General features: G+C 39.2%; 2 protein-coding genes and 1 non-coding gene across 5 annotated transcripts in view; 2 read left to right on the top strand and 1 right to left on the bottom strand.

Moving 5' to 3' along the window:
* The first annotated feature begins 6720 nt into the window (after nucleotides 1-6720).
* LOC112142975 (endosialin) lies at nucleotides 6721-11441 on the top strand. Its single transcript, XM_024266690.2, has 2 exons — nucleotides 6721-8264; nucleotides 9612-11441. The coding sequence occupies exons 1-2, from the start codon at nucleotides 7862-7864 to the stop codon at nucleotides 11291-11293; spliced, it is 2085 nt and encodes a 694-aa protein (XP_024122458.1). The 5' UTR covers nucleotides 6721-7861; the 3' UTR covers nucleotides 11294-11441.
* Nucleotides 11442-12066: 625 nt separating this feature from the next.
* On the bottom strand, nucleotides 12067-12148 carry trnas-gcu. The gene has a single exon. It is a non-coding gene; the product is annotated as a tRNA-Ser (tRNA).
* A 134-nt stretch (nucleotides 12149-12282) lies between these two features.
* Nucleotides 12283-14920, top strand: part of dpp3 (dipeptidyl-peptidase 3) — a 9738-nt gene continuing 7100 nt past the window's right edge. The window contains exons 1-8 of one of the 3 annotated variants that reach the window (XM_024266692.2): nucleotides 12283-12438; nucleotides 13250-13394; nucleotides 13538-13682; nucleotides 13769-13858; nucleotides 13974-14111; nucleotides 14192-14266; nucleotides 14362-14452; nucleotides 14617-14747. In XM_024266692.2, coding sequence (XP_024122460.1) covers nucleotides 13270-13394; nucleotides 13538-13682; nucleotides 13769-13858; nucleotides 13974-14111; nucleotides 14192-14266; nucleotides 14362-14452; nucleotides 14617-14747 — 795 coding nt within the window. In that variant the 5' untranslated portion in view covers nucleotides 12283-12438; nucleotides 13250-13269. Of the gene's footprint in view, nucleotides 12439-12481; nucleotides 12517-12537; nucleotides 12631-13249; nucleotides 13395-13537; nucleotides 13683-13768; nucleotides 13859-13973; nucleotides 14112-14191; nucleotides 14267-14361; nucleotides 14453-14616; nucleotides 14748-14920 lie in introns of those variants that run through there. The other 2 variants (XM_024266694.2, XM_024266691.2) reach the window with 2 other exon arrangements.

Here is a 14920-nt window from a genome sequence, read left to right on the forward strand (position 1 = left end):
ATGTTGGTTTTTCTTGAGATTGATTAGGCAAATGATTGGACACAAAAGCAAATCTTAAAATGTGCACATTGACTGATGAACTACGGAACACAAAAGACACAAAGAATTCACAGTACTCTGCTGAAAAACCTTAAAAAAATAAGGGGCACCAGTAAAGAAATCAATTTAACTGCTCTAAAATGTGTAAAATAAAACTCCAAAAATTACACACTTTGAGTTTTCAAAGATTTATATCCAACAACGCATTCCAGGATTGTTTTTTGGGGATTCATAGAACCAAAGAAGATAACACTATTTTTCAACCTTAAAACATGGTGGTGGTAAAATGATGGTGTGACTTTGGATTGCTACGTTAAGCTCCAGATGTAACAATACATTAAGCGCCCCCAAACATTCCCAACTGCTGTCTACAGTTACGTCTTTACAAAATTCTAATTGCCAGCCTTTCCCAGTGTCATTTTACAGAAAATTATACATTGAGGTTAGACTGTATAAAGCTTGGAAATCAACTTTTAAAGCAAACTCAGCATGTTTGAGACTGTGGGAAGAAGCTTGAGGGTCCAGAGAAGTTCAGGTTTTGTTTTCCTGCTGTGACAGTCACACCAGGTTTAGGTTGCTCATTATCCACAGCTGTTTTAATTTAAGGTAATCGTCCTCAGAGTATTTAGGAGTCTAGTTTTCAGTTAGGCTTTGTCCTGTCGCTCGCTTTGGCATTCTTTTGGTACATGATTTGTTTAATGGACTTATTGTCTTTGAAGTTTATTGATTTTTGTCAAATTTTAAAACTGAATTTTTATGATTCTGCCACTTAACCAGGTCTTCTATATTATGGGTCCGGCACTGGTGGTTCCTAAACAACTTTCTTGCCTTAAGCAATGCAGAATGTGGATGATATTGTTTTGGAGATAAAACCTGCACACCTCACAACCACTGAATCAACCATGATACTGTATCTAGAAAAACTTTTGTGAGTAGTCTGTTACTTTTTAGTTTAGTTATAGCCTAGATTTTTTTTTTCTTATAGATAAATCTGCTTTACAATTTAAACCTGAATTCCATCAGATTTCTAAAAAAGGCTTCATTCAACAAAAAATGTAATGTAAAAAAGTACAAAGTATAGACTTTTCAAATAATGTAACATAACCTAATAAAACTGAGCGAAGTCAGATACTAAAAACTATTAATGCTAATTTCCTCCTCTGTGATGTGAAAGACAAAAGTCTTGCAGAAAGTTACATTTATTTCTGGATGCACATGTTTACTTTACAATACCCATGTTTTTCTGCTGCTTTCCTTTTACAGAAAGTTAGCACATTTAAAAAAAATGCTTTATTCTACGATTCTTTATTTCCTTCATGAAGCTTAAAAAATACAAAAACATGTACAGAGTACAGCATACATTTTACATCTTCATGAATGACAGACGGCAGCTTGAAGGATAAAATTCTTATTTATGAATTAGTTTCACATAATTAAGTTATATTTATATAAAAAAGCTGTTTTATTTATTCAGACTATGTCCAAATTCCTTCATTACTCACTATATAGTGCGTTCACTATTTTTTTTTTTTCTTTTTTTTTAGTGCTGTCCAAATCTACAATTCCAAGATGGAATGCACTAGAAATTTCCCAGAAGTCTTTGCGAAAAGCCAGTGTGCATCGATCCTCACTAGAATGGCAAATGTAGACCATAATGCATTGCTTTTGAACAATTCTTGTGGAAAAAAAAACGTGTTTAAATGTATTTTTTTTAATAAACCGTCGACACTTTCATCATCAGAACACAGTATGGTAGCAAACAGACGTCGTATTGATTAGATTTTTCCTTTGTGAAATCGGTGATGTCATGGAAAAAGTAGTGATTGGTGTCGGAATTGCTTTTAAAATCCAGGGCACTATATCGTTTTTTAGTAGTTAGAATTAAGGTGGGAACTCTGATATAGTCATGATATTATAACTATTTTTCTTCTTTACAGCAGACAGTTTTTGGTTAATTCTCAAGTTCAAGATGAGGTCAAAAACAGAAACCATATGTAGAAACTGACACTTTATTTTCCACAGTCTCATTTTTAACGGTGTTTGCTGCTGTTGGGTTCAACGGTTCTGCATTTCTGGAACTTTTTTTTGTAGGTTAAAAGGAAGGGGGATTTGACAGTTCGGCTCCACAAATTCTAAAATACTTTAAACAGTCAGCAAGCTCTGGTGTCATGGAAGAATTTGTCTTCTGCTCCAAAAATGTTCAAAAGAGCTGCTTTCAAAGGGATTCATGAAGCTGTTTTTTTACATCTTTAGAATTTAAAGAGAGTTGACTGAAGTCTTTCCAATTATTCAGATTCATTAGCCGTCTGGAGATATGAGACGTTGCTGCATGGGAGTATTTTTTATTTACAACAACAGTTAACTGTACTACATTTTTACCTGTACTGTTTTGTTTTTCAGTAGTTGCACTAAAAAAAAAAACACGTATCGTCTTCCAGCCTGGTAGCCACTTTCTGAGACGGTGCAGCGGCCTCTGCATCCCAGCCAGTTGGGATCATGTTCGGAAGATTGAATAATGGAAAGAGGAAGAAGAGGGCTGTTATTAAACTTGACTGCACATGACGAATCTGCAAAAGATTTCAGGATTGGGTTAAGGGAGCAATTTCCATACTTTTGCTGGTGCTGAGTCAGGCAGATTATGGTTTCTTCTTCTTTTTTTAAAAATGAGTAAATAAGTTTCTTTAAAGAGAAAAGTTGAAATGGGGATGTGACAAAATGTAGTTTTACCAAGAAAAAATACTGTAAAAATAAGTCAGACATAAAAGCGTTCGACACATCCGACGCCTGCTTGTCTCTCGGTCGGTTCGTCCATCCTAATGTCTTTACCATTGAGCAAGTGCACAGACACAAATGACTTCTTCACTTTTTCACTGTATCCTACAGAGAGGTGTGCACAGACTGTATTATGTGTGCACGAATGTGGAAAAACTGAGCTCATCTGGTAAAGGAATAATGCATCCCAAGAATTAGCCTGTACCGATCATTCTTTTTTTCAACACTTTCAAGCCCAGATTTTCTGTAGAATATTTATACATGTCATTCATTGTGTGTAGCCATAGATTCCTGCTGCAGTTCAGCTGATATTACAAACATTTGTGCCAGCACTTTTTTTTAAATCATTTTATTTTCCAAGTCTTTTCCTTTTTTTTTGACCTCACACAGTCAAATACTTCTTTGTGAGTTACATAATCCTCAAAAATTGACCATTTTGTTCGGATTTAGTATTTAAGAAGATGGTTTTTGTTGGTTTAGAGTGTGGGAGAACAAAAAGGTGAATTTATGTTCATTGCGAGGACAAAATGTATTGATTTTCTAAACCTGTTCTCCCACTGAAATTGTCCGGAATGCAAACAGTCCATCATTTGACCACAAGGCCGCTGCTAATTGCTTCAGTGTGTCCGTGTGTGGGAGTTTAATTTTAGGTTGGGAAAAAAACGGAGCGACCGACCGACGTGTCCTGCTGTATTTGACGGGGCACCAGCGCCTAAACGGGCCAGAAGTGATTGAGTGTAAAGGTCTAATTACCAAAGACCCAGAGAGAATTACAGTGCAGTAAAGCAGCTTTGAGATCAGAGCGGTCCACTCAGTGTAATTAGCAAAACATTTGCAGATGCTTGTAAAATCAGTTGCTAACTCTTTGGTCTTCTGGCTATTAACCAGCGGAGCATACATGTACTTGATGGGAGCTCCAGATGCACAGGAGGGTGCCTTGTTTGAGAAACTCCTGACTTCACCAGAACTTCACAGAAAATAAGCTCAATCAGAAATGCCAGAGGGATGCAGTGGTTATTTGGTACAAAAAACATTCTAATTTGTATTAATTTAAAAGTAAAATGACTTTAAAAACTTTATTTGTACATTTGAAAAAAACAAATTGCTAAACTTTTTTTTAAAATTTCTGTCATTCAGTTAGTTCACAAATCCTGATTTGAATATTTCTACTTTAACCCACAATTCCAAACTTTTACAAACTCGGGGAGCGATTTTATGCTTGTTGCAAATCGTTCATGATTCCCAGAACCCAAAAATATGCTGATTTCCATCTGTTTTCCTGTAGTGGCACAATGAGCTCCATGCTTATTACTCTAGGCTCAAACAACTCTAACTTTGAGCAGACATTTGTTTAAGAGCAGTCTTGTCGTGGCTTTCAACAAGTTTGAATTGATGAATCTTCTGTCAAGGATCATTTTCTGCTTTTTAGTGCCAAACAGAAACATTTGAATGCAGTCTAGTTCTGACCTCTTCTGCAACCTTTTTGGGTTGTGGTTATTGGGTAGTTTCTGTATGCTGGCAGACGAGATGCCATGGTGACGGCTGCTAAAAAAACTGGTGGAACATCTCACTTAACAGACCAGATTTCAGACTTTTATTTTTATTTTTCTTAAATCCTATGGGTACAAATGGAATGTCTGCATGGGATCCCATCAATTGAACTGCTGTCTTCAATTAAAAAAATAATAATTTATTGTAAAGTTGGTCCCAGTGGTCTTTTAATTATGATTTTCCATGTTTAGCCAAAAATGAAAAAACTGTCACTTTCTTGGACCTAGTTTCTGCAGAGTGGAAGGAGTTCATTAGAAATTTGCCTTTGAGTTGTGGGTGGAACTGTTGTAAGAGTAACCCTGCCCTCATTTCCCATCATCCCTTTTTTTTCTTCCACTAGCTCACAGCCCCTCATAACCCCAAGCTAACACTAGCGATGCAAAAAAAAAAAATATCAAGCAATGTGTCCAAACAGACGCCAGATCGCGCTGTATGTGCACTAAGAAGAGAGTAGTGCTATCCTAGGCTTGTTTACATTAAAAGTTGGATCATCTGGATCCCACTAGACAGTGCGTTAAACTTTTTTTAAGGATTTATCTTCACTGGTGCCCGTGGCACACTTTTGTCAATCTTTACACATCAATGTAAGCGTGGGGTTGTCTGGACCCCAGAAGATAGCACAAGCGTTAAAACGTAAAATATCAACTCGAGGGACCGGGAGCTCCGGCGGTCATCCGGGATTTATAGAACCGTAGTTATACACGTAACTTTCGTTTTCTGTGACCATCCCTTCAGTCTCTTTAATTATATTGTCTCTCTGAGTAAATGTACCTACTCATTGTCTATTTTACATATTTTCATCAGTATGTTATTTGATTTTTGTGCTATTTTTTTCCAGCAAAAAATGTCTAGAGTCCATGTGGGCGGAGGCCCATGCCTGGTTTGTAATCCTTTTTAAGTAGTGTAGAAGGAGTCGAGCCATACAAGTGGTGACTGAAGAACATAAAAATTGAGAGCGGCTCTGTGGTTGTGAAAAAACAACATCGTGAAGCAGAAATGGAGAGCCTCTGGAGTTTTAATGACCATTTCAGCTGTGCAAAGGCTAGAAGGCGGAGAAGCGAAAGAAGCCGAGGTAGAATGTGACGACTGAATCCAGGAGAGATAAAGCAGACACCGGTCGGGGAGACAGCAGATACAACATCAAGAGCTCTGTGTGTTCCATTAAAGGTCTTTGGGTTGGAATATACGAGATGTGGATACTCTGACAGTAGATTCATGGGAACAAAGGGAATTGAACGTGCAGGGCTGTGGAAAGGAACGGTTTTGTCTGTTCTATCAATTACGCTTGTGGAAAATCTTCCGTGGGGGAGGGATAGGTGGCTTTCTGAGCAGGATGAGGGCAAAACAGTCAGAAGGGTAGGATAAACAGAGCGGCACGGGGAGTTTTTGGGTAAATACCGGTCTCCTGGGGAAAAGTTTGGAGGTCTGAGTGATGAGGCGTTTGGGACAGGAGGAGGAGGGGGAGAAGTTAGGCAAAGATAAGCAAAAAGGTAAAAGCATGCAGGATGATGAATAGGAATAAAGGAAAAAAAATAATAGCTGAGGCCGAGGAAAATTCAAGACCGAGAGGCTCTTTAGGTTCTCCAGGATCCCGAGGCTTTATTTGCTCTGCTTTGGTTGTTACATAAGTGTGAAAAAGATGAATAATAACATTGTTTGCATATTTTTTTCACCAAAACCAGTGTGCTATGAGACATGAAATATGTATTTGTGGTTAGAAACTGCTTCGCTATTTTTATGAGTTTCCATTTTCTGGAAGCAGATGTCACTTTTGATCAATAAAATCGATTAAAAATAATTAGAAATAATTAATTTTGTTATTTTTTTAGTCACTATTTGCTCATCACTTATCATCTGTGAATAATTACAATATGAAATCACACACATTTAGACCATTTATTTTAAACTAGTGCTCTCAATAAATTAAAAAATAATCTGATTAATCACAATGTTTAACCAGGTACATTTTATATGATGAAATGTGGCTCCTTTTTTGGTTTTTCTTTATTTTTTTAACAAGAACAACAAAATTCAACAATGAAATTTATCCCACAAACAATATTTCAAAGAAAAAAAAATCCTTCATGTTTAAATTTATCAGGGGGGATAATACTTAACGAAGTGTTTTAAGCGGACGTTCAGTTAATCTGCGTTAATAAACATTAATGCGTTAATTCTTTTTGATTAATCCTAATAAAATCACATAAAACTCTTTCAAATGTCACCCATGAAAGAAGATGATTTAAAGATTTTAAGGATCTTAAATTCTGCACATAAAGCTTTTGCTGACTTTCCCCGTCAGGAGGTGAGATCAAACCTATCCGTTTCATTTCATTTCCTTTGGCCGTGTTCGCCACACAGACAGAGGAAAAAACACACAGAGCGTATTTTTCTTGAGAGAATCCCAACTCAGCTTCGCACCAGATGGACCACTGATGGCTGGTAGATCATATGACGGCGGCGGCGGCGGCGGTGGCAGTACCCCAGGAGTCGCTCCTGCTCCCCAGCCAAGGAGAGGTCAAGCTGATGCACATCTGGCATTTCCTGCTTCCTCCTTCCCAAATGTCTTCCCCCCCCAAAGGTGCTCACACACACATCTGTTCCCTGATGAAGTAATAGAGCTGTGAAAAAAGTCACATTTCTACAGGTATTCCTGCCCCGTGGTTAAATGTTTCCATTGGCCTGTAAAAACTTCCAGCTGCTGAGAAATGAGGAGGAAGGAGAGAAATGGGATCCCAGAAAAATGATGAAGAGAAAGGCAGAAATGTGACAAAGGAGACAGAAAATAGATGGTGCACATGAAAAATAGATGTCTTTTGTTGTGCCTTGTTTATGATACGTGAGTTTAGACAGAGACAGACAGGTCCTGCTGCACCCCAAACCCTTCATCCCCTCCAGTCCTCCCTTATTAACTCACTCCACCAGCCCCCTCTTCCTCCCTTCGAATGAACTCTTTTTTTCCTCTACGTAGCCTCCCCCAGTCCTGCCTTCCCCCCTTCTTTTGCCCTGTCTGAGGTTCAGTCAGAAAGATAACTTTGCTGAGGCAAGAAGGCTGGAAAGGACTGACTTTTTTTTTTCTCCATCCAAGATATTCATTCAACTCATTTATGGAATACAACATTTTTGTACTTGGCTGAAGGGCCGATTGTCCCACTCCACCTTTTTTTTTTTAATCTCACTGACTTTATTGGATCTAATTGTCTTTCCTGGAGGGATAGCATTAGACCTGATTGAAGACTGATTTCTGTGACAGTTTGGACGCTGGCTGATGCTTTTTGCACTGGGGAGTTCTTTTCCTGGTTGCATGGACTATTTAAGGCACCTGACAGGAAACAATTTTGAATTTTTATGACTAAAATTACTTTTACAGACACTTGGAGTCGATTATTTATTTACAATTTTCCAAAAAGGCAATAAACAAGTTGGTTTTAAATCAGTTTTTGACATTACTTTAAAGGAATTCATTTAAATGTTGATTTAGGTCAAGTTTTGCCTCAAAATGCAAAAGATCATCAGAAGCACCAGCCTCTTGTGCATGCTGTGGCTGCTAACATTATATATGACGTCCAAAAGCCACGGCCAGAGGCTGAGGGATGCAGACGGAGAGCAGCCGGCGACCAGAGCTCCGATGGCTGAGAAAGACGCGGTCTGCTACCAGGGAGGATGCTACGCCGTTTTCATCCAGACGAAAATCTTCAGAGATGCTGGGCGGAGCTGTCGGGAGCGAGGTGGGACGCTGGCGACGATGCACAGCCAAGAGGAGGCGGGCGTGGTCCATAAGCTGCTGAGCGCCATGGAAGTACAGGGGGCTAGGGCGAGGCTTCAGCTCTGGATCGGGCTGCACAGACCTCCACGCCAGTGTTCAGCCACTCGACCCCTCAGAGGATTCGTCTGGGTCAAAGGCAAAGTTTTCACTTTTTAACTTTACAACACATTTTTTTTTCTTAATACAGGTGGACATTTGAAAATGATAAAAAAAATAGAAATTTAAAAAAGCTCACATTAAAATTGGTAATAAAAGCTTTTTTCATGTTTTAAAAGTCTGGAAAAAAGAAAATACAGGTTTTAATAATTGTGATTTTGGCTGATTTTCAAATCATAAAAGGATGGCATTTAGAATCTTAAAATTGGCTGGATCTATACAGGTTGTAATTTTAGATTTTATTACAGTATTTTAATCTGAAAAAAATACTATTTTACAATAGAAAAACAATGGGGTTGACCTGAAATTACAATTCAGGGTGGGGCAGGCGACCGCCTACATGACTCTTTATCCCCCTTCACAGTGTTTTCATTCTAAAATAATATTTTTTTAACAAATTTTCAAGAAAAACAAACCAAAAATGTCCTTGTGATGCTTTATTTTACTTATTTTATTTAAGAAAGTCACATCACATCTTAGTTTTTGCACAGCTATCCACAGATGTGTACCCATGAGACTTTGGTGTTGGTGAAAACTACCTGTGTGGTCAGACTTTTAACCTTTTCCATTTAAAAAGAACTTCACCTTTGTGACCTCATTGCCCCCTTCAGCCTCGATCAGTTAAACCAAACCTCCTAAGAACCAGATGTGTTTATCTTTGGTGTTTGGGACAGATGTTAGGATTTAAAGATAAAGTTTAACCAATCTTCTGTTTTATTTCTTTCGTAATTTTAACAAATGTCCAACAGAAAACAGTACTTTGTGTATATTTCTGAAAATTCCCTCAAATGGCTGTTATTATTTACAGAGAATATATTAATAAATGTGTTGATTTTGTTCAAATTAGTACATTTATTCATTTAAAGTTTTAGTTATGTGTTTTTTTCTGTTTTATATAGTGGGGGTTCAATTATAAATTAACATTCAAGGCAAAAAAAATGTTTAACTAAAAGGACGCCTGCATTAGTCATCCTAAATGAATTTGTGAAATGAATGTGGCAAATCTCCAGGGAAGTTTCCAGTATGACCCCAATGACACTATAGTGAAGAACAGCTGCATTTTAAAGCTCTTCCTAGTTTGGTCTTTGGCGGCTTCTAGTGATTACTTTTAAAAATGCACTTTAGCAGAAATGTCCTGGGAGGGGTTTCATTTATTTTTTTGGATTAAAAGAAAATGATGACCCCACTTTTAATGTAAATATGCTCAGGATTGCATTGATTGGTCAGACTAAATATAAAAATATTCAAGCTCCACTGTGGCTACAGAAAAAGCTGAGACTATATACTTTTTTTTTCTTACGGTGTCCTTTTCTTTATCTTTCAACAGGAGATCAGGATGGTCAGTTCACTAACTGGCTGCGTGAAGAAAGCAGCGAGACATGCCCGGCCCCTCGCTGTGTGGCCATGTACGCCTATTCGCGTGAGAGTGGCAGAGAGCGCAAGGATAACTTCCGGTGGATCGACGGCTCCTGTGGAGTGCCCGTGGATGGATTTGTGTGCCAGTTCAACTACAGAGAGATGTGTTCCCCTCTGGAGGCCGAGGGCAGCGGCTCGCCCGTTTATACCACACCGTTTGGCTATGTCAGCACAACCCTAACCCATGTACCTCATGGGTCTGTAGCCGTCATTCCATGCACCGCTGACAGCTCAGACCCGTACGCTCCTGCCGATGAGTCTGTGCTTTGCACTGAAAGAGATGACAATACGGTGGGCTGGAGCAAGGATGCCCCCTTCTGCCTGTCCAGCGAAGAAGCAGAGACCCAGGACTGGTGTAGCTCCGATCACAAATGCGAGCATTACTGCGAGATCACAGACACATCTTATAACTGTTACTGCGCTGAGGGCTTCGTGTTAAACGCAGACGGCTACAGCTGCATCCCTGACCCGGTGAAGGAACTCTCTTCGGACTCGGCCGGCCCCACTGATCAGCCTCAAATCAAGGAGGTTTGTTTGAAAAAGGGGTGCGAGCACAACTGCACAGAAACACATAGTGGCGTCAGATGCACGTGCCACAACGGTTTCCAAAAAAACCCAGATGGACGCACGTGCTCCGATGTAGATGAATGCTTACAGCAGCCGTGTTCACAACTTTGCGTCAACATTCCCGCCACCTTTCACTGCACCTGCCACCAGGGGTACCAGCAGGACGATGACGGCGAGTGCGTAGATATTGATGAGTGTCTTGATGAGAGCACCTGTGATTTCAAGTGTGAAAACACTATCGGGTCTTTCCAGTGCCACTGTCGCCCTGGTTATGAGCTGAATAGTATAGGGGAGTGTGAAGACGTGGACGAGTGCAAACAGGGCTCACCATGCCAACACACTTGCTTCAACGTTGTAGGGGGGTACAGCTGTGACTGTCACGCCGGCTTTTCCCTACAGTCAGATGGAATCTCATGCCATCCTTTCAGTTCCGATGGGGAATATTCCACCATGACCCCTGACCCCAGTGATCCGGATTTTGCTTGGTCTACCGTGTTCCCCCTTGACTCCAACTTTGAAGCCGACAGCAACTTTGAAGTTGATTGGCTGACAGAACCACCGAAAGTCCCGTCACCTGGTATTGTTCACGGGTCAGATAATGATCTAAGTCAATGGAATGATCTCTCACCTGGTGAATATCCAACATCGCCATCGCCGACACAAAGAGACAACAGAGACAATGAAATTGGGCATGATGCCAACAGAGAAAGTAAAGAATCTGATGATGTGCTGACAGTTAAAACTGGAAAAGGTTCACCTGATGGGACAGGGGAGGTTGAAGACAATACAAATGGCACCGCAGGTTTTGGAGCTGAATCTTCTGCAGGCAAACGGAAACATGACAAGGGTTGGCTGCTTGTGGCCCTGCTGGTGCCTTTGTGTGTGTTTCTTGTTGTGATGCTTGCTCTGGGGATTGTCTACTGCACCAGCTGTGCTGTGGATAAGAGTCTCAGCTTTTCGGACTGTTATCGCTGGGTACTTCCCACGACTCCCCCAACAGGAAGAGATGAAAAAAGTCAAGCATGAAACCTTAGATCACTGTTTCCCTGGCAGTTAAGGACTAGTAACTGCATCAAGAATTTGGATTTCTAAAACGCTAACTTCTTCTAATACTTCCTGTCGCACAACCATTGTAAATAACTCACTCCCATCTTGTTGTTGAAGTTCAATAAAGTTATCAGTATTGAAAAAATGTGTGGTTTGAAACAAAATGACCTTTTCCTGAACTCAAGGTCTACATATTCTGCAATATAATCTCAGCCTGCAAGAGGGGACAAATGTAAACTCTCCCTGAAGGAGAAACAACTGTGGTTATAAATAAATCTCCCTGTGCATGTCCCTAGCCTGGCTAAAGGGTTGTGTCAGGGCAACTCTCTGTCAAACCAAATGTGCAGGTCAATAACAGCTGATTCGCTGAAGGGAAATTGCCGGAAGGTGAACAACAACAATACAATAGTTGTCAAGCGAAAAGTCTAACAACTTTGATGGAAGCTCTATAAAAATAGGAAGTAATGTTCAAATCCACAGCTTCTATAGAATAATCCTTTCAATTTCAAACTGTCCTCTTATTGTACATTTTGCATTTTAATGTGATGAACAGATTTTTCCTTTACTGCTGCTAAATCACAGCCTAAAATTTAGAATTTAACCATGTTCCTTTTATCGTTTGTTCATTTGTCTGTAGGACTTTTAGAATACTACATCCTTTACATAAGTATAAAAGGAAAAAGATGAAAGTAAATGTGCGAAGAAACAAAACTGTCCAGAACAGTGTAGGAGGAACAACAAAAAAAAAGTGTCGACGAGGATGGGATTCGAACCCACGCGTGCAGAGCACAATGGATTAGCAGTCCATCGCCTTAACCACTCGGCCACCTCGTCAGATGCCCTATAAACGTCATACGAGAAAATTATAAACATGAAATTCTATCAGATCTTGAAAGTAATGAGTAAGTCCAGGAAGCTTATTTTGCTTCATTCATAAAATAATCATAAAATTATATTAGAATGTATTTTTAAATGTCTCGCGAAGCTAGTTTGTGATTGGTTGGCGATAATTTGATTCAGAGAGAATACAGGCTGTGATTGGCTGAGAGCTCTGAATGAATTCGGGAAGTAACCAGCGTGAGACTGCAGTTTGACGTTCGCTTCAGACTTTTCACCAATTTAAGGTAAGCAATTGCTAAGTTTGCTTTCAACCTTGCCATCGCGTCTTACTTTTTATGACGGGAAAAATGGCGACACTAATGGTCAGATTAGTTTTAGACCGCCTTTATCATCACAGAAGGAGTTGTAGCAGTTTGTGCTCCAAGCATTTTGCAGCCGTTAGCATGTATGCTAGGAGCTAATGTTAACAATAGTTGGTAAACTGCCTCCTTTTTATTTGAACTTTTTTGGGCTCAATTTCTTTAAATTTCCAATTGTTGACGTTTAAGTGGTTGGAAAAAGTGGTAACTGTAAGAACGTAACTGGAGTAGGTTTTATAACTAGTTTCGAAGGAAACCGAAAGAGAAAATTAGCCACTATTTCAACATGTTTTGCTATCGAATCTGTTAAGGTTTACTGATGTAACCCGACTCCGCTTCTATCTATGCCATCTAAGACTAATTTAGTAGATTATATTTTAATCACAAGTGTTTTCAAAATGTAAAACTTTTAAAACAAGACCATCGTCTTAAGTTAAATCCTTTTAAACGTTGTTTAGTTTTCCAGCCTTCATAAATTAATAGTCCTAGCCTTGTTTTATGCAGTTAAAGTAAGTAACATTTACTGCACAATAAGGCTAGAACTGTGATTTTGTTTGTCTTTTATACAAATATATTTTGTATAAAAGATAAAAAAAATATATAACTTTTTATGCTTAACCATTCACCTATACAAATAGCACTGATTTTATAGCTTTTATCGCTGTTTCCTTAATGTATATCATCCTTTTTAATCCCCCTTCCTTAATCTTGCATGTTTTATGTTTCTTTTCAACAGGTTTAAATATCCAAGTCAAGATGGTGGACTCCCAGTACTACCTCCCAAATGACATTGGCATCTCTGCACTCGACTGCAGGGAGGCCTTTCGTTTGCTATCGCCTCAGGAGAAGATGTATGCCCACTATCTGTCACGTGCCTCATGGTAAGTAAACTGTCTCAGCAGCTGACATCTTTGAGAGCGATCCTAATCAGAGCAACATCCAAAAGCGAATATTTAAACTCATATGAAGAAGAATTGAAACTGGAATGAGTCGTGTTAAAGGAACACGTCACCGTCTATCTCAGGTATGGAGGTCTGGTGGTGCTTCTGCAGACATCTCCCGAGTCTACAAACATCTTTGTCCTGCTGCAGCGAATCTTCAGGAAGGAAACGCCAGAAGAGCTTGAAAACGTTGCTACAAGAGTTGGACTCAGCTCTGAAGAGTACAAGGTGCACAAATGAATATACTTTACACTGTCTAAATACAAGTTAAGCACATTTTGAATGTATTTATTCTCTATTATGTTTTATTTTAGGCTTTCCTGGTTTATGCAGCTGGTCTTTATGCAAACATGGGCAACTACAAATCTTTTGGAGACACCAAATTTGTTCCAAATCTACCTAAGGTAAAATTAAAGGACATAGAGGATGGGTGAACATCCACACTTTTCATTTTTTTAGGGGGACACACTGTTATAAAATAACATCTTCTCAAAATGTTTCTGCATTGTGTTTATCCAGGACAAGCTGGAAGCTTTGGTGAAGGCCAGTCAGGCCTTTCAGGAGAAGCCTGTAGAGATGGAAGCTCTCTGGAAAAGCTGCTCCACACTCATCTACTCTTTAGAAGACAGACAGAAACAGCTGGGTCTTGGTGACAAGGTAGTATTATCAACCAATTGACTGATTTCCTAATTAATTAATTATAAGGAAATATATATTTTGTAATAATCTCTCTTTAGGGAATCACAACCTATTTCTCAGGGAACTGCACTCTGGAAGATGCTGAGTTGGCTCAAAGATTTCTTGATTCAAAAGTAAGAAATGTTATCCTCCATTTCTGCTTCCTTGTATATAAAACTTACTAACAAAAGTTCATTTTTTAAAACAACATTGTTCGGTTTGTTTCTAGAAACTCTCTGCGTACAACACGCGTCTGTTCAAGAGGAACGACGGAGGAAAAGTCTGCTACGAGGTCCGCTTGGCTTCAGCAGTGCAGAAAGGTTAGAGCTCAAATCCCGCCGAGGAAAAAGATGGAACCAAAAGGGGCAACATGTTGGAGACGGGTTACCAGACATGCTTTGGCCTGTAAAGTTCAAAACATCGGAAATGATTGATTCAGATGCTGATAATGATAAAAACAAAGAGCTCTGTCACTGATTCACAGATTCTGCGGTGGACGGGGAGAAGCAGACTTCCTGTGGCACCTCAACGTTTGAAGACAAAGAGTTTATTGTGAAAAGAGGAGATTATTGTCCTCTGATGGAGAAAGTTTGTTTTTACCTCCAACAAGCAGAGGTGAGGTAGTAAAGAGGATTTCACTTTGATTATTTATACATTTGACTTAAAAAAAATTTAACTACCTTAAGAAAATTAAAATAGGAATTGGAAAAGGTTGTTTCTTAATTAAGTAAATTTATTTAAACACATTTTTTTAGTATATCCTGCTAAAAAGAAAACATTCAATGACT

The sequence above is a fragment of the Oryzias melastigma genome, linkage group LG14 (assembly GCF_002922805.2).
Source record: "Oryzias melastigma strain HK-1 linkage group LG14, ASM292280v2, whole genome shotgun sequence".
NCBI lineage: Eukaryota > Metazoa > Chordata > Actinopteri > Beloniformes > Adrianichthyidae > Oryzias > Oryzias melastigma.

Bases quoted from the DNA above. Each gene is read 5' to 3' on its own strand.
- LOC112142975 (XM_024266690.2), top strand. From the start codon at position 7,862: ATGCAAAAGATCATCAGAAGCACCAGCCTCTTGTGCATGCTGTGGCTG. The intron at 8,265-9,611 runs GCAAAGTTTTCA...ATCTTTCAACAG, and splicing joins AGGATTCGTCTGGGTCAAAG to GAGATCAGGATGGTCAGTTC.